This window comes from Magnolia sinica, chromosome 12 (genome assembly GCF_029962835.1).
Source record: "Magnolia sinica isolate HGM2019 chromosome 12, MsV1, whole genome shotgun sequence".
Lineage (NCBI taxonomy): Eukaryota > Viridiplantae > Streptophyta > Magnoliopsida > Magnoliales > Magnoliaceae > Magnolia > Magnolia sinica.
In genome coordinates, this window is record NC_080584.1 from 57,234,305 (window position 1) to 57,259,324 (window position 25,020).

The 25,020-nt window shown below is 37.5% G+C and overlaps 1 protein-coding gene and 1 long non-coding RNA gene across 2 annotated transcripts; both read left to right on the forward strand.

The window, feature by feature from the left end:
- Positions 1-17,165: 17,165 nt before the first annotated feature.
- On the forward strand, positions 17,166-18,824 carry LOC131221409 (uncharacterized). The gene is made up of 2 exons (XM_058216668.1): positions 17,166-17,944; positions 18,500-18,824. The coding sequence occupies exons 1-2, from the start codon at positions 17,879-17,881 to the stop codon at positions 18,764-18,766; spliced, it is 333 nt and encodes a 110-aa protein (XP_058072651.1). The 5' UTR covers positions 17,166-17,878; the 3' UTR covers positions 18,767-18,824.
- Positions 18,825-23,814: 4,990 nt separating this feature from the next.
- Positions 23,815-24,953, forward strand: LOC131221410 (uncharacterized). Its single transcript, XR_009159254.1, has 3 exons — positions 23,815-23,857; positions 24,081-24,297; positions 24,616-24,953. It is a non-coding gene; the product is annotated as an uncharacterized LOC131221410 (long non-coding RNA).
- The last annotated feature ends 67 nt before the right edge of the window (positions 24,954-25,020 follow it).

Sequence of the window (25,020 nt, forward strand, 5' to 3'; positions counted from 1 at the left end):
GCTTTTTTGATGGGTTTTCACTCCTTGGTCAGTCACTAATCTTTGTTTGAATTTCTTTTTCTTTATTTATTTACATCATCATCCTAGCCTCATCCCACCATTTTGGGGTTGGTTGTATGATCATGCTTTGTCAATCATATACCAAACACAAATTCTCATGATTTCATAGCGAAAGTTTTATGTTTGTGGTCTACTTGTGTAATCGTGCTCCGGTCCATGGTGCAGGCAGAACGATGTGCTCCATGCCTCCTCACCTGTAGCAGGTCCTGAAGAGCCTTAGCCCCCTATAGTTTCTGGCCTGATTGTTTCTCCTCACTGGGGCAAGTGTTTTCAGCGTGATGGGAGAATAAAAGAGATGCATGTTTGTACTGTACAAGTACAGATAAACAGAACATGAAAACAAAACCATTAAAAAAAAGACCTACCAAACCATTAAGAAAAACAAACATAAAAATTACACACATTTGTTTCAGGAATTTCATCAAACATGTGACATGCTTATAGCTCAAATTCTATACAAGCATGCTTTGTGTAAGAAACAAGTGGCCTTTAAAATCCCAAATCCAGTGAAGTAAACAAAAAAATCCATTGGGAGATGGAAAAAAACCACCTGACCAGTCTCTTCGGTTCAGGCAGCTGCAGAGTTGGAATGTGAATAAGGTTTTAGAAGATTTAGAGAAATCAACTAAAATCTCTAGGGTTTTGGGAGATTTGGAGAAATCGACTGAAATTGCTAGCATTTTGGGAGATGCACAAGAGGATGAGGTGCAGAGAGAGAGAGAGAGAGAGAGAGAGAGAGTACCGATCGAGTGCAGCGGACATGAATGCTAGCCTTCAAATCCCTAAAATCCACAAATTGCTAAATCCCCAAATTGCTAAATCCCCAAATCCCTAAATCGGTATTGAGATTGAGAGAGATTGAGAGAGATTGAGAGAGACTCATGGTCGTGAATGCTAGCCTTCAATCGATTGGCAACACGGGGTAGGGTGGAGAGGGCGTGCGTGGGTAGGCCGTTCGGCAACGCTCGGTAGGGTGGAGAGGCCGTGCGTGGGTGGAGAGATCAAAGAGAGAGAGAGAGAGAGCGAGAGGTGGTAGAGGTGCGGAGAGAAAAACAGGGAATTAGGGCGTCTCTCTGGACGCCCTAGTACGGTACTAAGTACGTCACCCAAGTTCTGTGGGCCCCACTATGATGTATTTTTTATATCCACACCGTCCATCCACTTTGAGATATCATTTTAAGTCATGAGCCAAAGAATGGGGCAGATAAAAATCTGTAGTGGACCCCACCACAGAAAACAACGGGGAGAGTGATTCCCACCGTTGAAACTATCCTAAGGCCCATTGTGATGTTTATTTGAATTCCAACCCATTCAAAAGTTAAAAAATTACACATGAAATCAGGGAAAACACAAATAACAGCTTGATCTAAAACTTTTGTGGCCAATAGAAGTTTTTAATGGTGGGCGTCACTCCCCCCAACACCAGCCTGGTGGTTGGTGGTCGGTGCTCAGTGGGCCCCACCAGTATGTATGTATTTCATCCATTACATTCATCTATTTTATAAGATAATTTTAGGGATTTATTACGAAAATGAGAGGTATGTACATCTAAGGTGGACCACACCACATGAAAACAATAGTGATTGGATATCCATCATTAAAATCCTCCTAAGGCCCACTGTACTGTTTATTTGACATCCAATCTGTTTATTAGGTCATAGAGGCCTAGGTGAAGGGGAAAAACAAAAATCATCTCGATCCAAAACTTTTATGGCCCCCGAAATGTTTTTGATAGTTAATGCTCATTCAACACTGTTTCCTGTAATGTGGTCCATTTCAGATTGGAATATACCTCATTTTTGGTCTCATGTCGTAAGATGATCTTTAAAAATAGATGAACGGCATGGATTAAGAACATACATCATGGTGGGGCCCACAGAGCACCAACCACCAGCCATTCACTAGTGTAAAGGGAAGTAGCCAATCTATTCCCCTTATTTGTGGTGCGGTCCATTTAATCTTTGGATATGATTCATTTTTTGGATAATTCTCTAAAATGATCTCAAAAAATGGATGAATGGTGTGGGTTGATCCCAAATTTTCGGTAAATCCAAAACTCAAGTGGACCATGCCACACGAAACAATGTGGAATAATGATTTCCACTGTTGATACCTTCCTTGGCCCCAGTAATGTTTATTTGTCATCCAACCTATTCATAATATCAAAAAGATATGAATGAAGAGAAAACACAAACATTAGCTCGATCCTAAACTTCTATGGCCTCTAAGAATTTTTCAATGGTAGAGGTTCAATCACACTATTTCCTTGCGGTGTGGTCCACTTGAGCTTTAGATATGCTTCCTTTTTGTTCTTTAGACCCCAAATCATCTGTTAACATGGATGAACGGAGTGGATAAAATAAATAATTAATGGTAGACCGCACAGAGTTTACTCAGGGTAATTAGTAAATCACCTAAATGGAGTGGAGAGGGGTTTCCTTTCATAATCATATATTGGGCTTGCCTAAATGTGATTCACATATCCAACCCACTCATTATGTGTGTCCCACTTGGATGAAGGGTCAGACCAAGTTTCAACCGCATCCAAAACTCATGTGGGCCTCACCAAGTGCTTTTATAATTTTTAGGATGTCTTCACATGGTTTTAGATGTTATGGCCCACCTGAGTTTCATATACGGATCATTTCTGAGATATCTCGTAACCTAAAGGGGACACATCAAATGCACGGTGTTGATGTTTGACACACATCATGATAGGGCCCACAAAACTTACTAACATTAATTCTTAGGTTCTCACGAGGTTAATAAGTTGGGTCACAATTTTGACCAGAATATTTGGCTCATTTTATATGTTTGGTCCATTCACTCTATTTTACGGATCAATACCATCAATTTGACTATTTACTCGCCTCGATCATTTCTATTATAAAGTTTTTAACAATATATCATTTTTATTATAAAATATTTCAAAAAAAAATTAAAATACAATTTCTGAATTTTTATTTTCAAAATCTCAAAAAATTTCTCAAATTTTATTTTATTTTTTTCTCAAAAATTCCAAAATGCCGATTTTTTTTTCTTCAAAAGCATCATTTTGTTTTCAACTTTTCAATTTTTTATAAAAAAATGATATATATTTCAAAATCTCAATGTTTTTATAAATAACTTTTTGCTTTAATTTCAAATTTTTAACATTTTCAATTAATTTTTAAAATTACGAGTTTTTTCAACTTCTTTATATTTCGTTTCAAATTGTCTGTTTTTTGTTAAAGTATCGATTCTTTAATATTGTTTAATTTTAAAATTTTAAATTCTTACTAACTTCTCTATTTTTTTATTTTTTTTTAAAGCATTTTTTCCGAACATGTCAACTTTTATTTGAACTTCTCAATTTTATTTTACTTTTCAAAATACAAACTCTCATTATTCTTTTTGCAAAATATTTTCATTTTTTAACATCGTCAAAATTTTCACATTTTTTTAAATCTTTTTAATTTTCTTTTTTAGGATATTGTTATTTTTCTTGAAATCACGTTCTTTTTCTTTCTTTTTTTTTTGAAAATTATCAAATTTATTCGGTATTCTTTTTTCTTTCCCACAAAATAGATTTTTATTAAATCATGAATTTGATTCTTTCAAAATCTCATTTTTTTCTCTCAAACATTGTTATTTTTTTTAACTGCTCAAAATTTTTTTCATGTCATATTACAAATCACTTAAAAATTAGTTTTAAATTCCAAAAAAAAAAAATTTCCACTCATTTGATATAAAAACAATATATATATATATATATATATATATATATATATATATATATATATATATATATATATATATATATTCAATCAATTGTTAAATATAATATTAGATACAAATATGTATAATTAAACCACTGAATTTGTATTAACAAAAAATTCTTAGTTTAGAAAAAAAAATATAATTTTCCACCATATCCTTAAAAAAATTAAAAAAAATAAATGTTTTAGGCAGAAGTCCATTAACGACGGACCATGATCCGTCGCGAAAGCAACTATAAAACGTAGGGCATTGCTATTTTGGGCAGGAATTTGCTACATAATAGCACATCACAAAATTCAAATTCGCGACGGATTCAGTCCGTCGCCCTTTTACGACGGACCAACATTCATCGTAAATAGGTCGTAAAACTGACTTTAGTGACGGATTTTGGTCCGTCACAAAATTTCACAACGTTTGGACGACGATTTTCGAGAAGATGGGATTAGCGACGAATTAAATCCGTCATTAAACCAAGCGATTTTTCCGTGAATTTGTGATTTTCGCAGTGTTAAGCTTTTAAGGTTTGAGTCTATATTCCCTTTGAGACCCTTCAGATGTCTATACATGAAAACCTGGGCCTCATTCAAGGTGGTTTCGCCTTCTAAAGCAAGGTACGAAGCTTCATACAAGCTCAACATGCCTTTCACATCATCGCAAAGGCTTGCCTTAAAACTACTTGAATCATCCATGAACCTATTAAAAACACCCGAAAATTAAAAAGAAATTTTTATCATGATAGATATGGATTTACTAAGATTCAAGGCAATGGTTTCACAACTAAATCACATTGAGACCACATATACCTTGTGGGACTTCATATTCATGTTGCCTAAGTAGCCTAAAGCATAAAGCTGTAGCATAGAGATCCCCTTCAATCAAACCCACGTTGTTGGGCTCTGTGGAAATCATTTTTAGAGTTTCCTTGATTTCCTTATCAAAATGATAACCCACTCCAACACGTTGGATACAATCAACCAGCTCAAGCTGATCCAACAGCCCAACCGCTTCTTGCAAAGTACGCCTCACGTCTTCCTTTAGCTTCTCTACTCGTTCCAAGCATGTATAGCCCTGCATATAAGACACGTGAACTCTGTAAGATGTATGAAAATCAAATGTTAATAAACATTCTAAAGTATCTTAGTCACCTTATAATCACTAGTTAACGATTACATCAAATCGTGATCCCAAATGGTTGGATGGTAATTAGCTGAGCGTCGGGCAGTCATCAGCTCTGTGACTTGAGTACTCGCACAACAACGTAGATTTCTTCTAGCTTTGGCACCACTTGGAGGTCTTAGTAGCATGAGACCGGGTTGCAACGGTGCTAGTGAAGAAGGTGAGCATTGGAAGAGGAGCATATGAGCCATCTTAGATATGCTATGATTAATGAGTCTTGTGTTGTGTGACTAACCTTGTATGTAACGTCTCGGAAAAATCCGTACAAAGACCCGAGTACCACCTTAGGCAGAAATCACCCAGGACCAAATCCTTTCGAAATGAGGCTAGTTTTAGCAAGTGCTAAACTAGAGTACTTATGAAATTAACACTAATCACTTTAAATATGATCTGCAAGATCCAAACTGTGCAGTATCATTGATGCTACATTACCCTGAAATCCAGAATCCGTCCTTAAACCTGGTTGCTCTCGGAAGCACACCGAAACTCCGTATCGGACCTGAACCACACGTCGAAAGTCCGATGACTGCAAAACTATACAGTTATGACCGCATTACTGGACTTGACAACCCCCTCGGAAATCAAGTCTTAATTGTGTCTAGAAATGCACAACTTGAGCCCGGAGCAAAGTGTGTGAGAAACATGAATATCTTTAGAAATAAAATTCGAATTTAAGTAATCTGAGTCGTGTCGCTTGCGGGCCAAATATAAGGATTCAGACCATCAGAATCTGACCCAAATACACCCTCGGATTAGGAAAAATGTCCCATACATGGCCATGTACTTGTGACCCTGATCGAGTGCCCGTGATCGTTGAACTGAAACTGGTCCGCCACGGCTGATCTGTAAATCCGATTGGAACGAAAACTCAGCCTGACCTAGATCCATAGTCAGGGAGCTTAAGTACGACCGCACGTGGAAAAAGGGCCACCAGAAGTGCTCCATTGGACCAAAACAGTCCGTATTTAGATATAACCTAAGTATACCTTGGCCCTGGGGCCATTTCCATCAGTCTTGGGCCTATATAAGGACCTTAAACCCCCTCTCTCTCACCTCATACGAATTTGAGAAACCCTAGGAGAGAGAGGAGAGAAAAGAAAAGGAAAAAGAGAGTGAGAGTGAGAGTTAGAGATTCTTCCTGGGATTCGATCCCGCTATTCCACACACTCAACCACCATTCCTGTATTGCTATACAGGCGATTCCGATTCCGTTCTTAGGTAAGCAAACATAACTCTAACCTGTTTTAGAATTTCAGATAGTGTAAGTTATAAAATAGCTAACCTAATTCAGGCTATAGGTTGCCAATCCGCCGTTGACAAAAGCTAAGTGTTTAAAACGAATCCGTTACGCGTTTACCGGCATAAGGTGCGGACTATAAACGTATAGGTTATGGTTTTCAAGGCTTTCAATGTCGGTTAATGGTTTATTACTGATGTGGGTGCTATTTCACATGCCAAATGCGATGTCTGTTTCGTTTTACGTATATATATATAAACTATGTTGGGTATATTGTAATCCGTGTATTTGTAGAAATGATCGTATATGTATGGAATTTGAAATTGTTTTTGCCATGATTAATTGCCGTGTATATATGCAAGTTATATGTGTAACAACTCCTTGATGAAAGGATTTGCCCAAATACATGTTATCCCAACATACGTCGCGTATGTTATAATGTGTAGCCTAGGTGTTTGTGAAAATGTCTGAATGAGTGGAGGATTTGCATTCGTGCTTGCCATGACAAATTGTTGTGGGTATATGATTGTGGTGTAGGCGGCAATCCCTTGACGAAAGGTTTTGCCCTAATACACATTATAATCAACATACGTTGTGTATGTTAAAAAGGTGTAGTCTAAGTGTTCGTGAAAATGTCTGAATGAGCAAGTACTTGGCATCAGGTACTTTGTATGAGTGTTGAGATAAGATTCTCAACTACCTTGACTATGTGTATGATTTCCTCCATACAACTTATATTATATTGTATGTTTTACTTATGAAATGCGCATGTGTGAATTCTTGTGTATGTTGTACTTCATAACATGCTCAAATGGTTGTAGGATTGGAATTATATGTTTATTACTGCTTTAACTATTTCATACGAATACTTGTTGGAATTGGATATGTTTGGGACTGCGATATAGTACAGGCAATCGGTAACAAGCCTTGATTTAGTGGCTGAGGTTGTTTTCACCCCACAGGATGTGTTCGATGAGTCCGAGTCGTACTTCGGTTGCCGACAGTGGTTAGGCCACACGGAGTGCTTATGTACTTCATGTCGATCAATTCAATGTGCGCTCGTACCGGTCGAGCTTGTCAAGTAACTCGATTGACCCGATGTATGTTCACCATGTATGGACGCTACTGCTTGAATCTAAGGTACCAAACTCACCAGTGAAAATCCCTTTAACCTTGGTACCTTAATCCGCTAAGACTCATGAGCTGGGCATGGTGGTATGGGACACCGTGGTCGAGCTGTCGGCCTATGCTGGGGTGACGAACTTCCTCGTAGTATCCAGTGAGCAACACAGCCTCGTGAGCCAAATACGATGAGCCCTTTGTAATGACCTGTATGGGATACTGTATTCGAGTTGTCGGCTTACACTAATAAGGTGATGAGCCCTTTGTAATGACCTTGAGCGTCCTCTAAGACCGTGTAGAGGCGACGAGCCCTTACGTAGCAACAAGAGTATATACTAAGCCTGCACTGATAAGGTGACGATCCCTTTGCAGTGACCTAGAACCGTAACATCGTATGAGATTTACTAGGACTGACGACCCTATAATGGATCATCGTTTGGGAATTGATATAAGGGAGGTACTTTAGCTTTCTAATCCTGCTGTATGAAAAAGACTAATAAGAACTTGATAATCATACTCATACACCACATTGCATGTGCCGTTTGGCGATGTGTAGAGAACACGAGGAAGTGACTGACATGCACGACCGTTAGATGAAGATCGCTGAGGGAGTGCAGGCGAGAGCATGCATCATTTATACATACCATTCCTACATTAATCAGAGTATCTAGGGATGTTTGATTGTATTGTTTTATCATTACTGCTTGACTGAATTGAGAACATGTTAACCTTTGCTTTATTGTTCCACTGAGTTGATCACTCACTCCCACGTTACGGGACGGTGTCTTAAACACCAACCAGACCTTGTTGTAGGTTCAAATGATGGCGTAGCCTGCGAGGCGGAGCCAGATTTTGAGGATGATGAGGAGGCATTCTCATATATGCAGTATTCAGGTGGGTTCTCGTAGACCGTTTTGATCGACAGGGCTTCAGGGTTATACTTGTAGTGGACTGTTACATTTTTGACATTTTGTATTTTGAAACAATACATGTAATTATTGATCTGGCAATGCATACATACTTTGGGGACCTAAACTAGTTTATCAAGTTATACATATCGTTTCAGTCTTCCGCTTGCGTATTACAACTGTCCCTGGATTATGTTTTGCTGATTTGGCTTAATCTTATTCATGTTTTATGCACTAATACAGACAACATTTAATCATCATTAAATATGTTGCATAAGTGATACGTTGGAACTCGGGAGTTGGACTTTTACTCGACCCCCGATTTTCAGGGCGTTACATCGTATCTCTTGGTTTATATAGATATTACCCACAGTATAAAACAAATTTTACATTTCTATACTTTGCAAGAACCAAACAAAAGGTTCTACTGACTCAAGGTAAAAAAAAAATGCAAACAAACGAGCACCATTAGGTTTCAGTTATAAAATTGCTAGGGAAGCCCTTTTTTTTTTTTTTCACACATGTACGCGGCAGTGTAAAACTTACGAAAGATCCAATCGGCATTCCAGATTGGCCCAAATGTGTAAGCGCATGTAGGTCTAGTTCATAAATAAAAAGTTTGAATATATATTTATATTAAAAAATCATTAATGTTTTAGCTATGGTTTTACTGAACATAATAATATTACCACGATAAAAATGTGATATTTTAAAATTTGTCGAGATGTTGAAAATGTGAGGACATACCATCTAGCAAATTTCTCAAAATACTATCTATCCACGAGATTTTTTGGGAGATATTAGTGGCACTGGTTGCTAGAAACTACTGGCGTGCATGTCATCGTGCATTTCAACAGGGGAGAGGGGAAATGAATTGCCACTAGGGAATGATCACATGTATAATAATAGTATATGTGATAGCTACATCGGGGCCAGCGTGATTTGTCAGTGACGTCTTACCAGATTCGGATTGCCCGACGATACCACCCCGCCCGGCTTTAGCAGGAACTTCCGGCTATGAGAAGTTAGGTGTGGTCCACCTTGATGTTTGCGAGAAATCCACTCTGTCCATGCATTTTTTCATATGGTGTTAGGATATGGTCCCAAAAATGTGGCTACACATTAGGAAAAAGTGGATAGGGAAATTCCTTCCATTGAAACCTCCCTAAGTCCACTGTCATGTTTATCTACCATTCATACTGTTTATAAGTTCATTCCTGTTGGGATGAAGGGAAAATACAAAAATATTATCTTAATCCCAAACTTTCATGTCTTAATGATTGTTTCAATTATGGATGTTCAATTCTCAAGGTTTCCCATACGTGCAGCCCACTTGAGTTTTGGATTTTAACCCATGTCCAAACATAATTTGGAAAAACATATGCACAGAGGGATTTCTCACAAACATCATGATGACCCCACCTAACTTTCCGTCACAAAAAGTTTCAGCTTTAAGGCTTTAGTAGGCAATCCAACTTTGTGATGCAGGATGCGGTAGGATTTGATTGGATGATAAGCTTATGTCAGTGATGAGTGCATGCAAATGTAACACAGGGGAGGACGTGTTGAGGTTTTGCACCAACTTCCTCGGGGGGATAACCACTCCGAATACACGGAGCTTCTCTAGATTCCTCACATCGGTACCTCGAATCCATGAGAAAAGATACAAATTAGAAACAATTTTAATAAATTTGAAAATAAGTTAATTGACTCTTGTTTACAACTCCTTAAATTGTGATGTGAACCTTAAGAAGAAGTTCCAAAATCAAAATACAACTAAAACTTCCTAAAATCGTGACTTACTATAAATAGTAAACTTACTATTTATAAATGGTCATGATTTCAACTAGACTTCGTGGTTTTACGCCAAAAATAGTGTCTTATTTCACTTGATCATATTATTCTCCTAAATTTTCTAGGCACTTTTCGTGTTGGACACAACTCTTAAAGCCCAAAGGATAAAGAGTTACAATTAAACCAAAACTTACTAAAAATAGTAAAAATGAACAGAAAATAGATTTTCAACTGTTGAACTGATGGCATCTCGCAAATTCAGTGTGAGCAACCCACATAGCAGGATTGGTTGGCTAAAGTATCTTCTTCTAACCCCAAAATCATATATGGTACGTCGAATAACTCATTTCGGTTTGTAAGATATGTCTATTTTAAGGTTCTGATGGTACGGATCACTCTTACCTTTGATAAGGAATTCTTTGGTCCATCTTGGCCATGAAATTGTCCACGACCTACCCTACATCCATCAAAATGAGGTTTGAAATTTGGTTGATCGAGGATGTTCGTGGTCACACCCATTTGTGTCAGGGCCATTACCCATTCCACGTCCCATCTAAACCATCCATTAGATGTACCTCCACATGTCCGGTCTATATACCCAAAACTAGCTTGTTCAGCAACTTCAGTGGGGACACCAAATGGAAAAATTGGGAGCATTGGGAAGGTGATACCTGCAGTCGAAATTTGGGAATTTTTCGTGCAACTGCCTGCCTTTTGAGCTATAAAGGAAAAGCAGCTACTTTTTAAGTACTTACCATATGAACTACGTTTCTTTTCAATCGGCAATCAAGCAAATGCGGCAAGTACCCTTGCAGATGGTTTTACTATGATATTTTCGTGCGGACGAAAATGACATAACTGCACCAACACAACATACCCATGCTGGATTACAACACCTTCTGTAGCTAGGACACACCACGATGTTTTGAAAAATCCACCCTGTCGATCCATTTCGTCAGCTCATGTTAGACAGTGACCCAAAAATGATGCAGATCAAACGCAAGTGGGCCACACGAAAGTAAAAAGTGAGAGAAATGTCTAATGTTAATACCTTCTCAAGGTCCATCATGTTATTAATATGCTGTCCAAGCCGGTCATAAGGTCATACTGACTGGGATGAACCGAAGCCCAACATATAGCAGCCTAATCTAAAAGTTTTGTGGGCCACAATTGCCGCACAAATCTTTTAATAGTTGGCGTTTAATACTCATTGTTGCTTGTCAGATGGCCCACTTGACTTTTGAATTTACCTCATGTTTTTTGGCTCACCCCTTAAAATGAGTTGCAAAAATAGATAGATGGGATGGATTTCTCAAAAACATCATCATATGCCAATGACTATTTCAACAGTCACTACAAAAAATATATTTATTCGGGGCGTTTTTATCACAAGCGGCCACAACAAACCGCCACTGTAGATGAAACCAGGGGCATTTTTACGTGGCCGCCCGTGTACAAAACGGGGCACCGCCGCTGATTTGAAATTAAATTTTTTTTAAAAAAAAAAACCAAAAGCCCCGCTCCCCGAGTCCACAACGCGCGCCCTCTCCCCAAATGTCCAAAACGTGCGCCTGTCCCCAAATCCATTGCGCCTTCTTCTCCCACCTCTTTTCTACTAAAACTCTCGCCCCTCTTCTCTCCTCCCCTGCAATAACCTACAGAAAGTCTCTCTCTCTCTCTCTCTCTCTCTCTCTCTCTCTCTCTCTCATTCCTACAGCCCACGCATCCCATCTCTCTCTCTGTGGTCGTGCAACTATCTTCCTTGTGGCTATGCAACCATCACCCGTCTGGTGAAAATCCATTAGTGAAACAGAGGGTTTCTTCCCCAAATCACAGAGAGTTTCTCCCCGAAATCCAGATCTATGGCTCAATGACAGATCCTTGCGTGTCTTGTACCATGGAGGTGAGATTTCTTTCTTGATTCTTATGAAGGGAATAAAAAAGGGCAGGTATCAACCTTAGTAAGTGTAAAAAAAGCACGGCCACGGTCATCTGAATTTGATCCCGGTGTGAAGGACATTAAAGAGTAGGTGAGAAGAAATGGGTTCTATAAAACCCATTGAATGGAGTCATCGACCATGGTCGCATCTACTCACAGTGGTGAAAGAATGACAAGGCTTTCAATAGGGGACACCATCTAGAGGCTACTGACGCTGGTACTGAAGACCGGCAGTGGTCAACTACTTTCTTTTCTTTTTTTGAGGTTTTATGCCAGCATTAATGGCAGCCCCAGCCACTGCGGCAAGGACGACCAATATCGAACAAGAAGAGAGGAGAGGCTTCGGGTTGCAGCTAAACGAAAATGGCATAAAAAAGCACGACCACAGTCATCTGAATCTAATCCTAGTGTGATAGCTGACCATTACTATATGGTCGAGGAAGAAAACCCATTACAACTATAGCAGGTATCAACCTTATTTTTATTTTTTGTTTATAGGAGAGCTTTGACGGTGATTGATGCTTTTCTTGCTAGGCAAGATGTGTTTGAGCCTTAAGCTCAATGATAGTGATGTCATTTTTCAACATTGAGGTCTCAGGTTCAAAACCAGCTTACCTATCAAAATAATAATAATAATATTTATTATTATAGAAAATATCAATGGAAAGAATAATCTCAAACTGCTGAATGTTAAGATGCCATTTTTCAACATTCAGGTCCTTCAATATGATCAACAACAAGGTAGGGTGCATGCTTGCAAATATCTTTCACCTTTCTTCACGAGTTTCTTCTTTCTTTTCTCTCTCTCTCTCTCTCTCTCTCTCTCTCTCTCTCTCTCTCTCTCTCTCTCTCTCTTTTCATTCTTTTAAAGATCTGCTGAATTTTTCTTCAGCAAATAATTTCTGCAATTATTGGTTAAACAATCATTTATATGTATTTTGTATGCTTGGAAGTTATCCAAAAAGAAGTGGATTGGATGTACTCTGTGCAAATCATAACCATTATATGAAACTGGAATTTGCTTAATGTTGTTCCTTTCTCTGTCCCAAACAATCTAGAATATGAGAAGGCTTGTTGATTGGAACCAGTCAAAGGGTAGGTGTTATTGCAGATGGACAACATTCTTATGATATCAAACTAGTTTGAGATCTATGACTGAGACTCACTAACACAACATCTGCACCATATACAAACCAATGTTTCAAAACCTAAACTAGAGGCCAACCCATTTCATAAGAAGGAAGAAAATCAGGTGCAATAAAGATGTGAACCTAATGCATGAGATGGGCCTAGATGCCTACAAATTTTTTTTATATCCTAGGCTATGCTAATTCTTGGTATGTAAGCTATTAGTTTGATTCAATTTTCAATTTCCTGGATGCATCGCTGAAACTTCCTGTTTGGTTCTTGTGGCCATTTACACACAGATGGACGGAGAGTTGTCAACCCCAAAGGACTGCAGTACTACAATTTCATTGATGAACTTGTCCTCCATGGTAATATCACCTTGAAACAATAACTTGATTCATCATTAGAAATGATTTTTTTTTTGCCTTGGTTATAGATTGAAGAATCCTTGGAGGAGCTTGCACCTACTTGCTGTTTATAGATGCAGACTCAAGTATTTATCATGTGTGTATGTGTGATATAAGATTGTTGTTTATAGATGTAGATGTATCCTTGACAATCCGTTATCTATCTGCCTTTAATCTATTTTCCCTTTTAGATTTTCTGAGTATGGTTGAAACATGATTTCTCTAAAAGCAATTCAGCTCACATTTGGTTATATTACATTTTCTATGGACCTTAATTCTGATTTTTTATTTTATTTTATTTTAAATGAACGTCCCTCATCTAGCTCTCCCTCTCTATGGTGCTTTTTTCTGATTTTGTTGCCAATTTTTCATGGTGTGTTGGAGGTGATCTCAATGTAATTCCTTCTTTTTTGTAAACTTGAGGCTGTAGATTAACACTGGATAAGGAAGTGGTGGCAATGATAATGATTTCAGCATTAAATGCATTTGGACACATGGAATGAGTGACAAGTCATATTCCTTTTCTTTTTCATGGTGTGTCTGCAGTGGCGGTAATGATGATGATTTCAACATTAAACGCATTTAGGCACAAGCACATGGAATGAGACACAGGTCATATTTCTTTTCTTTTTAATTGTATGTCACCCCTCCACTACCCTTGTGGTTCTTTATCACGTCTCCCACATGCATCTGATTGCTTCAAATAGAAAGTAATGTCTACTTAATGTTTTTAGGACTAAATGTTGTCTTGGCTACGCATGCCTTTTTCTTTTATTGCATTTCCAAGCAATTCAGTCCACTACATTGCTTTTGGATGACTGAGTCTTTTAATAAATATAATGAGGCTTTGGCTTGCTGTTAAGAGTTCTCTAATTAAGACTTAAAGAGTCCTCTGGACAGTGCATAGTAATCATATTATAATACCGCAATAGTGAAGCAGTTTCTGCATAATGGAGTCCACCAGTTGTTTCATGTGGTCCTATGGCTGCGCTACAAAAAATGCATTTTGGGAGGACTGGGAATGAGAATTAGTTTGAGTTAAGAAACACTTTGTAAGATGGCTCATCTCGAGTGTATCCTGTTTTTAGTTGTGTTTGGACTAAGCATTGAGGCCCATGATTGGGCGCTATGGTGTATCTATGATTAGGTCCACATAATAGTCTGGGTCACCATGTGCAATATGTACTTCACATTATATTGCTGCCTTGCTTGTTGTATAATAGGTAATTTGCAATATGGATGCATACTTTTAAAGTACTGCGTTATATAATACCCACGTATTATAATGCATGCTGTAAAATTTTCTTGTTACTAAGAAATTGTCTCTGTTGCAGATATGTCGTCGACTGCTTTTATCGAGCCACTTCTAGTCATTGATTTTGTAACTCAACTCTTGAACAAAGATGTCTTAGCCAGACCATTGTCTGATGCTGATCGAGTGAAGGTCTTGTTTTCTTTTGTTTCTTCTATTTGGATATTGATGGTTTTCTTTTTTCTTTTTAGATAATTATTTTGGCATATTTCAAAGAACTCAAGGGGGTTTTTCTTTTCTTTTCCTTTTTTTCCTTTCTTTCTGGAAGACGACTCTGAAATGGCATTTGGTTGTTTTTGTTTCTTTGAATTTGGCTCTCCAATGCTAGAAAATGGTAACTTTCATTTTGGGTTTTTAAATTCCTAAGGCCTCAACTGCAGAAATTCAAAATTCAAATCCAATTTTTGGATTTTTGGATTCAAAATTATTTGGCATTTAAAGAGCCAAAGTTTCTATGGCCTAAACATGGATGACCTGACCTTTTGTTGTGAAGATGTAGAAAGAAATAAAAGAGTTAATTCAACAGTGAGATCTTGCTCAATCTCATCTCAAGGGCTCGTTTATATTTACTACTCTAATTCTCTATAACTTTCTTACTTTATATGCTTCACATAGCTTCTTACCTGTTGGCAGGTTTTGAAATGGCTGTAATGATTGCGCTTGAGTTTAAAGCAATCTTAGACGTTGCAACCACTGAGAAGAGAGATTCTGAAGATGGTAGCAGATATTTGTGCAGTTGATGATATCATATGATGAATTGATGGTTGTTTAGTACATTATAGCTGGTTCTGAGACTTGATGGTCATGTGATTTTAGAGCTTCAAATCTAGTACAAATGCCATAGTTGTTGTTGTTGTCTTTCTTGGCAAGCATAAAATTCCATCCAGTCATTTGAAATGTTTTAAAGGCTTTAAATCCAGTTCAAATTCCATATTTGACAAAACTGTTCTAGTGAAGTTTCTTACAATATATTTTCATTCACTTCTGCTTGATTTTTTGGTGTTTCTCAGTTCTTCCTCATTTTGATATAACCTTTCATACTGTTAGAGGTGCAATTGTTAAGGTCCCTTGTCAGATGTTTGGTATCGGGCAAATTTTGAGTAATTTTCAGTTTAACCTTCTGTTGTTTCAATCTGAGCATTAGGATTTCTATGTCAGTTCTAATGACCTTTGCATCTTGTGTGGAACTCACAAACTAGGAGTATTAACTTACTCTCTTTTTGATTTTTTTTTTTGCAAAACATAGCTTCAGGAAAAAGGACCTCCACTCCATGTGAAGTTGCTGTTGTAGTAATGAGCATTCGAGCTCTAGAAAAATCAAATTATTATATCCCCTTCATTTTTTTTTTTCTTCCGTCTCTAAGTTTTAGTAGAAATGTTATGATATGCACGCATGCCTGAAGTTCATTTTGTAGTCAAGCCCTGTAAAATCCCCATCATCAGTTCTCATAGAATTGTTTGATTTTTTTACTGCATGCTATTGGGAGTGAAGTCTTGTGTCTAGGCAATGTGTTGGATAAATCTGGGCTATATTAAGTTGTGCTGACCCTGGCATGGAATGTCTTGCCCTTGATAAAAAGAAATCACATGAAGACTTTTTGAATTTCAGTCATAACTGAGATTTGAATCTGGTCGGTTTGTAATCTTAACAGGAGACAACAACCAGAAGGGCAGAAGCCCGGGCTGGTGTGGAAAGAGCCCTAAATTCACGTCTCCAGGTTCTAAATATTTGGGCTGGTGTGGAAAAACAGGCCAGCCTGCACATCAGGGTGACAACAATTCTGGAAACGACTGATGGTTTTCAAAAAATGGCAATGGTCCACATTAAGCTCATCAGGCTGGTCTGATTTTTAGCCAGGTTGTCTGAAATTGGACGTCTCAAGCACCATGTTGTGATGCATGTGGCTTAGTTTCATTATCTAATCTGGCTAAGGAAATTCATGCAAATAGAGTCTATAAGGATCCTCTCATATGGATTTGTCCACTTCATCTGTGGGCCCATTGCCTACCAGGTCAAAAAATAAGAGAAAACCAACAACAATGCTGCAAGGAGAATCACATGGCAGCATCTCTTCATATATGGCTCTCATCTGCTAATAATCTTTTTGTATTGCTGGCAACACTTCAAATACATTCCATGAACTGATTGTATAGGAATTATTGGGTCGTAAGCCTCAAGGTTTGTAGCGTCCTGAACCCAGAGTCCATATAAGTGGGTACATGGCATCTGGATGATAGATCTAACATGCTCCACACGTGGACCACACTGCAAAATTGTTACCTGTTTGGAAGGTCCTCACTATCCAATCTTTTGCATTGTTTTCATTCAATGTAGACAGTGGATGTATTTTTCTCAGTAACTATTTGCAGGCCACCAACTGAAAAGCTAGGATCATTCAACCAGGAAGATTTTCGGCATGTGTATGGTTGGGCCTATGAGGCCAACAACCTGCATCACCAAACCTGGGCCTGAGTTGTATGGAATTTAGAACCATTGATCTTCATTCTTGCGGTGGTCCTGTTAAATATATGAAGTTTTCAATTGTTTTCACCACTCATGTCAAGGAGATTTTACTATATGAATATGTGGGAGCGTGTGCACCCAAACTGACTGACCCAATTTAATCGGATTTACTAATTGGGGTTGGATTCAGGCCCATGAAACCTGAACTGACAATAAATCATGCCTAGATCAGATATATGAATTTGAAGTCTTTTCCTTTATTTGATTATATTTATCATTTAAATCATATAAAGGCAATCTTCAGGTGTGGGATTCTAACTCTGAACCTCTCTGTATCCAAAGCCATTTTGATTCTAATTCTGAACCTCTCTGTATCCAATTCCGTTACTCTTGTCTAGATACGAATGCACCCTCACAGCTAGTTTTGGTATGGATTCTTAGTGGTGAATTATTTGCTAAGCTATTTATTAAGGAGTATTTATTGTTTTTTATGTTGATACACCAGGATGTAGCTACCTTGGAGCAGCAACCAAGCTGCACATTGTCCCTAGAAACATCCCTTTCAAAGCAGAATGTATGCAGAGAAAAGGCATGCCAAGGCTGCTAGAATTAGGGAGAAATATCCAGAGAGGATTCCTGTAAGCGTTTACTCTAACTGGTAGTCATATACTGGTTCTTCCCCCTCATGCAACAACTATGAAAGGTGGGTCCACAGTTATAGACACCCATTACTCTGTTTTGAAATTTGCACAATACACGGGAGCTCATCCAATTGCAGGGCGGCACACACCAGGAACCTTCAGGTTCTATTTATGAATACAGGATGCATTTTGAAAAGGATAAAGCATTAGCTCGACGATTCCAGCCTGTGTTGATAAATGAGCCTAGCTAGGTAGCCTTTTGTTTATAATTTTTATCTATTTAATAACTTTTAATATTTGTACTTTCAAAGTCATAAATGAATATTGGCAAGAAATTAGAGTTGTTCAGGCAATGCATGAAGTGGTAATTGTCTTTGGGTCTTGCCTAATATTGCTTGAGTTTTGTGATTTGGTTTGGAAATGTGCAATATTTGATTAAGCTGCTTGGACAACAACTGTACATGAGGCCCATCTTATGAGATCATGAATACTAGAGTTTTGAATGTTTGTTCCATCTTTTATGTAACCAAATCTCCCCTGTTTATCAAACAGTTGGAGAAACACCGGAGAGCTGATCAGGAGCTGAAGAAGCGTGTATTGAAGTTGGTATTCTGTCTTCAAGAAGCTCGGTCCCAAACATGGAAGCTTCAAAGGGTATGTGAGATAACAGTCAAGATTGCTTTCTCAGATGATAAGGATTGTCTGGTAGTTGTAGTTTGTCCATTTTCATTGGATGGCATTCGCTTCGAGCTCGTTGTTCAGGGTATTCATGAACTAGAATCGATGAGTCCACCTACTACACTCCATTGTACAATTTAGGATTAGTTTGATGAACTACTTCATAAACCCATTATCGTGCTAATTTTATGTTTCATAATTGGGCTGTCTCATAGATCCAACTAAGCATGCATGTTTAGATTGGGAAAGGTGATACAAAATCATAGGAGGGATTGCATGTGGGCTGCTGTATCTTCACGAAGATTCTCGGCTTAAGATTATTCATCGAGGTCTCAAGGCAAGTAATATCTTGCTAGATGGGGAGATAAATGCAAAAATTTGGTGTTGTTTATGCCACCATCTATTGGAACTATATTAACCAATCTTCAAACCCTTTTTTCAGTTGAATGTGGATCATTGCTGCATTTCTCTTATCAGCCGTTTATTTCCAAGCAACAGCTTGAAAACTAAGGATTTTTCTGTGTCAGTCATATTCAGGCAGTGTCGGCTTGATTTTTTGCTAGATGATTGTCATGGTGGGGCCTATCTCCTGCATAGATGGGATGTCCCACCTTGCAACACCGATGCAAATAAAGGTATATACCTATATAGAATTCTTTGAGTTGTGCAGGACCTTTTTCTCCTTTTTAATTTTGTTGTTGTTTTTCTTAGAAAATGATAGGGACTTTTACCGAAAAATTCCTCAAGAGTTCTAATATACCAAATAATGCATGGCAAAATGAAACTCTAAATATGTGCTTTTTGAGAGTCTAATGACCCCAACATCCACTTCTTTTCGCTAGTAAGCACATTCCCAACCCTTTGTGTAGCATTCACAAAGAGGGACATATGTTGATATGAAACACTTGTTAAAGATTTGAGCTTTGCATGTAGTTGGAAATAATGCTTACATCTTCTGCCTTAAAAGCAGGCAGTTTCACTCAAGGTGCAAGGAAAATATGCAGTTAAATAATTTTTTTAGCCTTCCATATATTTTGCAGGTCATGGCCAACTTGAAAAATAGCCTGAGTTTTTCACGTAATGTATCTAATTCACGATGTTTTTATTTTTTCTTTCTTTCTTCTATGAGTTGTTTATCATTTGAGCTAATGGTCTTTCAGGAATGGGCCACAAACATGGGACCCAAAGACGATCCTTGGTTGAGGTCATGGATTCGATCCCAAATCATCCAATTACGGAAAAAGAGGCCATTATTACTGACTCAATCACAATAATCAACCTTCACATTAAGGTAACAAATATATATATATATATATATTGTGTGTGTGTGTGTGTGTGAAGTAAGTATAAATTTTTTAGTGTCCGCAAGGAAACTTCTCTCTTGTGCATGGAGTTTATAGGAACCCAATTGTCTCATGATCCAGACCATTGAACCAGTGTCTATCATGATTGATGGATGGACCATGTTCAAAAAAGCTTCCCACCTATCAATAACTTGAGCTGAATTTCCAGAACTTCAGATTCTGGGTTCTTCTACATGCATTTCCTGAATTTCAGATTCCTGGTTTTGCCCATTTTCTGGCAAACAAACATCCATGTCAATAACTTGAGCTGAATTTAATTTCCCTACCTCAATGCCAGCACTTGGACTCTCACTACATGGAAGACCATCTTCTGTAAATTGATGTCAATCTGCCGCAACTTCCTCCCCTTCACCAGCTACTAACTTTGAAACTGTTGGCTGCTTCCCATCTGAAAAAGCAGTCCCTACATCTTTACAACTTCAGCTTCCTCAATTTTTGTCATCTCAAGCACCAATGCATGTGTTTCCACTACCTCAAATTCTTGTGATTTCGTATCCTCAATTACAGCACTCAGATTCTTGTGGCATGCAACAACATCTTCATCAATTTCATTCTCCTCAGCCACAACTTGCTCTCCTTCACCAGCTACTGATTCTGGTCCTGTATGTTGCTTCTGCTCTGACAAAGCAGCGCCTGCATCCGTAGCATTGCCCACAGATTTCTGCTTCTCATCGAGCAAAGAGACATCTGCTTCTACATGCATCTTCACGACTTCAGTCCCCTGATTTTGCCCATTTTCTGCCAAACAAACATCCATAACAATAACTTTATCTAAAATTGATTCAGTAACCTCAGTTCCAGCACTTAGATTCTTGTGACTGAGAATGCCATCTTCCTGAAACCCATTTCACTCAGCTGCAACTGCTCCTCCTTTACCAGCTACCAGTTCTGGCACTATCTGTTGTTTCTCATGTAACACAGTAATGCCTACATTTGAAGCATCGCCCACAGTATCCTGCTTCTCAGCTACAACTACAAGAGAGATGGGTGCATCTATAACTTCAGCTTCTTCGGCTTTCTCAATCTCAGGCGCTGAAATGTGCGCTTCTGGAACTTCAGCTCTTGACTCTAGCCCATTTTCCAGTAAACAAACATCTGGAGCAATGGATTGAGCTACGACCGAAGAGACTGATTCATTCAACGAGCTTCCCTTCCCCTCTTCTAAAATTGGTTTTTAATTGGCCAAAAACTGTTTCTGAAGCTAACATTCATTTTAAGACTTCTTAGATATTGCTGTGTTGGTGTCAAAGACGGACATGGTGTCTAATGCTTCAATTTAGCCATACCTGGCATGAAGTCATGTGTACATGTGCGTTGTTATAAATCTTGGGTAGCTAGTGGCAAATAGCTAATTTCATTTTTTTGTTGACATTGTTGTAGGAGGCAGCCATGATATGATTGGATATGAGGTTGTTGTATTCCGTCCCCTTGAGAAGACACAAGTACATCTCCTTTTCTTGTGTCATTATTAGCAGGCAACAGATCCTCTTTCTTTTTTAGTTATCAAAAGTCACACTTGGCTTTGATTCCAAATCACAGATCAGCCTGCTTTTTGGCTTTCATCCCAAAATGGGTTACACATCAAATGGATTGGAATTTGACCATGTTGCTTATAGTGAGTGGGCCCCTCCTTTCATTGATGTGTATGGGAAGGAACGCGTTCTTACTAGGGCATTGATTGTCATATGATATGCTATCCAAATCACATGAAATTGTTGAAATGTACTAAATTTATTTTTTATTATTTTGTCTTGCAGGTTACGGACCTAGACAGATGATGGCTGGATGGAGGGATTTCTTTTATATGTATTTAGAACATTTTCAACACATTATTGTAAATATTATATGTTTTTCATTGTAAAGTAATACAATTTATTTAGTATTCATTTTTAATTGTGTTGTGCAACATTTTTTAGGTTCTAAATATTTAAAAACAATATAGCAATTGCCTTATATGAACATGGTTTCTTCTATGGTTTCTAGGGTGTTCATTACTTATGTCTATGCCAGCTCTGTTGTAGGATTGGAAGAGTTCTTTGATGTCTCATACTGTAAATGAGGAATTTGATGGAATTGCAGAACATGATTACTGGAGCAGCTCAAATGGACGAGGGTATTCTTGTTGTATCTGCCCCAAATGGACCCATGCTACATCAAGGTGTCCCGTATCGGTATCGGTTGGCGTAACGGTGACCTCCAAAACCGATACGGATACGGGGGCGTAACGGTGATACGGGGGCGTAACGGCCCGTAACGGTGCAAAATTTTTTTTTTGTCAAAAAAATATGAAAAAATATGGATTAAATGGTGGTGTAACGGTCCACTCTTTGGTGAGAAGTTGTATCGGACTGTCTGATGAATTTATGAACCAGATAACCTGAATTTGACTACAAAATTCATATATTTAATTTTCTAACTATCTACTATCAATGATAGATATATTAGAATGAATGTAATATGAAAATATCTTACATTTAGGTGTTTGCAATTATTTTTGAGGGCCAAAATTCATGCGTAAATAGAAAAAAATATAAAAAAAAAAATATAAAATGGCACCCCAAATATGTAAAATGCACATTAACATGTTCTACTATGATTAACACATCATATGACATCATTAAAACAGCAAAAGAATCATTAAAAAATGATTTTTCGAATATTCAAAAAAAGGGCCGAAATAAATGCGTAAATAGAAAAAAATATAAAAAAAATATAAAATGGCACCCCAAATATGTAAAATGCACATTAACATGTTCTACTATGATTAAGACATCATATGACATCATTAAAACAGCAAAAGAATCATTAAAAATGATTTTTCGAATTTTCAAAAAAAGGGCCGAAAGAAATGAGTAAATAGAAAAAAATATAAAATGGCACCCCAAATCTGTAAAATGCATATTAACATGTTCTACTATGATTAACACATCATATGGCATCATTAAAATAGCAAAAGAATCATTAAAAATGATTTTTCGAATTTTCAAAAAAAGGGCCGAAATAAATGCGTAAATAGAAAAAATATAAAAATATATAAAATGGCACCCCAAATCTGTAAAATGCACATTAACATGTTCTACTATGATTAACACATCATATGATGTCATTAAAACAGCAAAAGAATCATTAAAAATGATTTTTCGAATTTTCAAAAAAGGGCCAAAATAAATGCGTAAATAGAAAAAAATATTTAAAAATATAAAATGGCACCCCAAATCTGTAAAATGCACATTAACATGTTCTACTATGATTAACACATCAAATGGCATGATTAAAACAGCAAAACAACCATTAAAATTTGATTTTTCGAATTTTAAAAAAAGGGGCCAAAATTCATGCGTAAATAGAAAAAAATATTAAAAAATTATTAAATGGCACCCCAAATCTGTAAAATGTACATTAACATGTTCTACTATGATTAACACATCATATGACATGATTAAAACAGCAAAACATATTAAAAAAAGTATAAATACCTATTTTTGACGAATTTCTGAAAAATGGCCCACCGAGCTTTGATTCAAAAAAATCTGTGATATAATGTGTTTTTATCTCAAATACCTAGCTAAGGTTGGTCGAAATTAGTAGTAGAAGGAGTGAAAAACAGTTTGGAAGCAAGAGGTTTCAAAAAAACAGCAAAAAATGAGCTAAAAATGAAAAAAAAAAAGTTAACGTTACGGGCCCGTTACGGGCCCGTAACGGCTCGGCCGATACGGGTACAAAAAATCGTATCGGCCGATACGGCCCCGAAACGGGTAACGGTTCGCACCGTTACCGTTACGTATCGGCCGATACGGCCGATACGTAACCGATTTGGCACACCTTATGCTACATACAAAGGAACATATTCTGCTTGCCACGTCACGAAGTGATTAGACATTAGTTCTTTGAAATTCTTGCATCTTTTTATTGCTTTTATTATTAGTCCAATTGTGTTTGCTAACAATAGATTCTTCCAGAAAAAAATAAAATAAAATCAATTTTCATGCTTTTGTGTAGCTAAGGAAATCTAGTTTATAAGTGTCACATGAATATGTGGAATTGCTCGTTCTGGAGCATACAACAGAACACTTACTCCTTTTGGTTTTCAGGTATGGCCCCATTCATGATACCTATTGAAATTGGTTGATTGCCAACCATTGAAGGCCTTATTTCACTTTTGTCGGTGTATAATGAAGACAGAACACTTTGGGAAGCTACTAGTACTTATGTTGAGATGAGCCCCTTTGTGTCAACTAACAAAATCAAGAAACCGATTTTATTTATGTATGGGAAGAAGACAACAATCCAGGAACACTCACAATGCAGGTAAGAAAGTTCAAACCTTTTCAGATACTCTACCATCTTATAAGCAATGAACTTAATGTTATTAGTTCATTTCAGGTTTTTTTTTTTTTTTTTTTTTTTTTTTAAAGGTTCCGTTTTAAAATTTTCTGTAGCGATTAGATTATGACCAGTGCTAGTGGTATTACTCATGGTTCAAAAACCCAAAAATTCGACTCGAAGGCTAGACCTGACTCGACTCAATATTTATTAATTAGAATTAAAAACACTAGGTATGCCAATATATGTCAAAAACACCCTGTGCTTGGATACAATGGTATATTTAATATGTTATGTCTGTAGGTCTTGGCTATAGAGGAGCTCTTCAAGCATAGGGTGAGAAATGTTGTGTTCATGGGAATGGGTGAGCCAATGCTGAATTTGAAGTCAGTTTTGGAAGCACATAGGTGCTTGAATAAGGTCCGTATATGTACATTGTAGCGTTTTATACGTGCTAACATTCAAAATGCATGGAAGAGTTTAAAAATTATGCTCCAAGTAAAAAGACTGCAATAACTATACTATCCTGAAGTTAATATAATTGTAAACAACTATCAAAACAGATGATAACTTGAACAACTAATTGATAGTGTTTGTGTGAGTAGGGCTGGTAATGGATATCGTTTACCCAATTACCCTACATAAATGGGGCTGGTTGTAAATGATTTACAGGTTGTGTTTGGATGCTAATTTAAGCCCGTAAAGGTC

Coding starts and splice junctions, on each gene's coding strand:
- LOC131221409 (XM_058216668.1), top strand. CDS start 17,879: ATGTATGCAGAGAAAAGGCATGCCAAGGCTGCTAGAATTAGGGAGAAA. Junction 17,945..18,499: donor AATATCCAGAGAGGATTCCT/GTAAGCGTTTAC, acceptor TTTATCAAACAG/TTGGAGAAACACCGGAGAGC.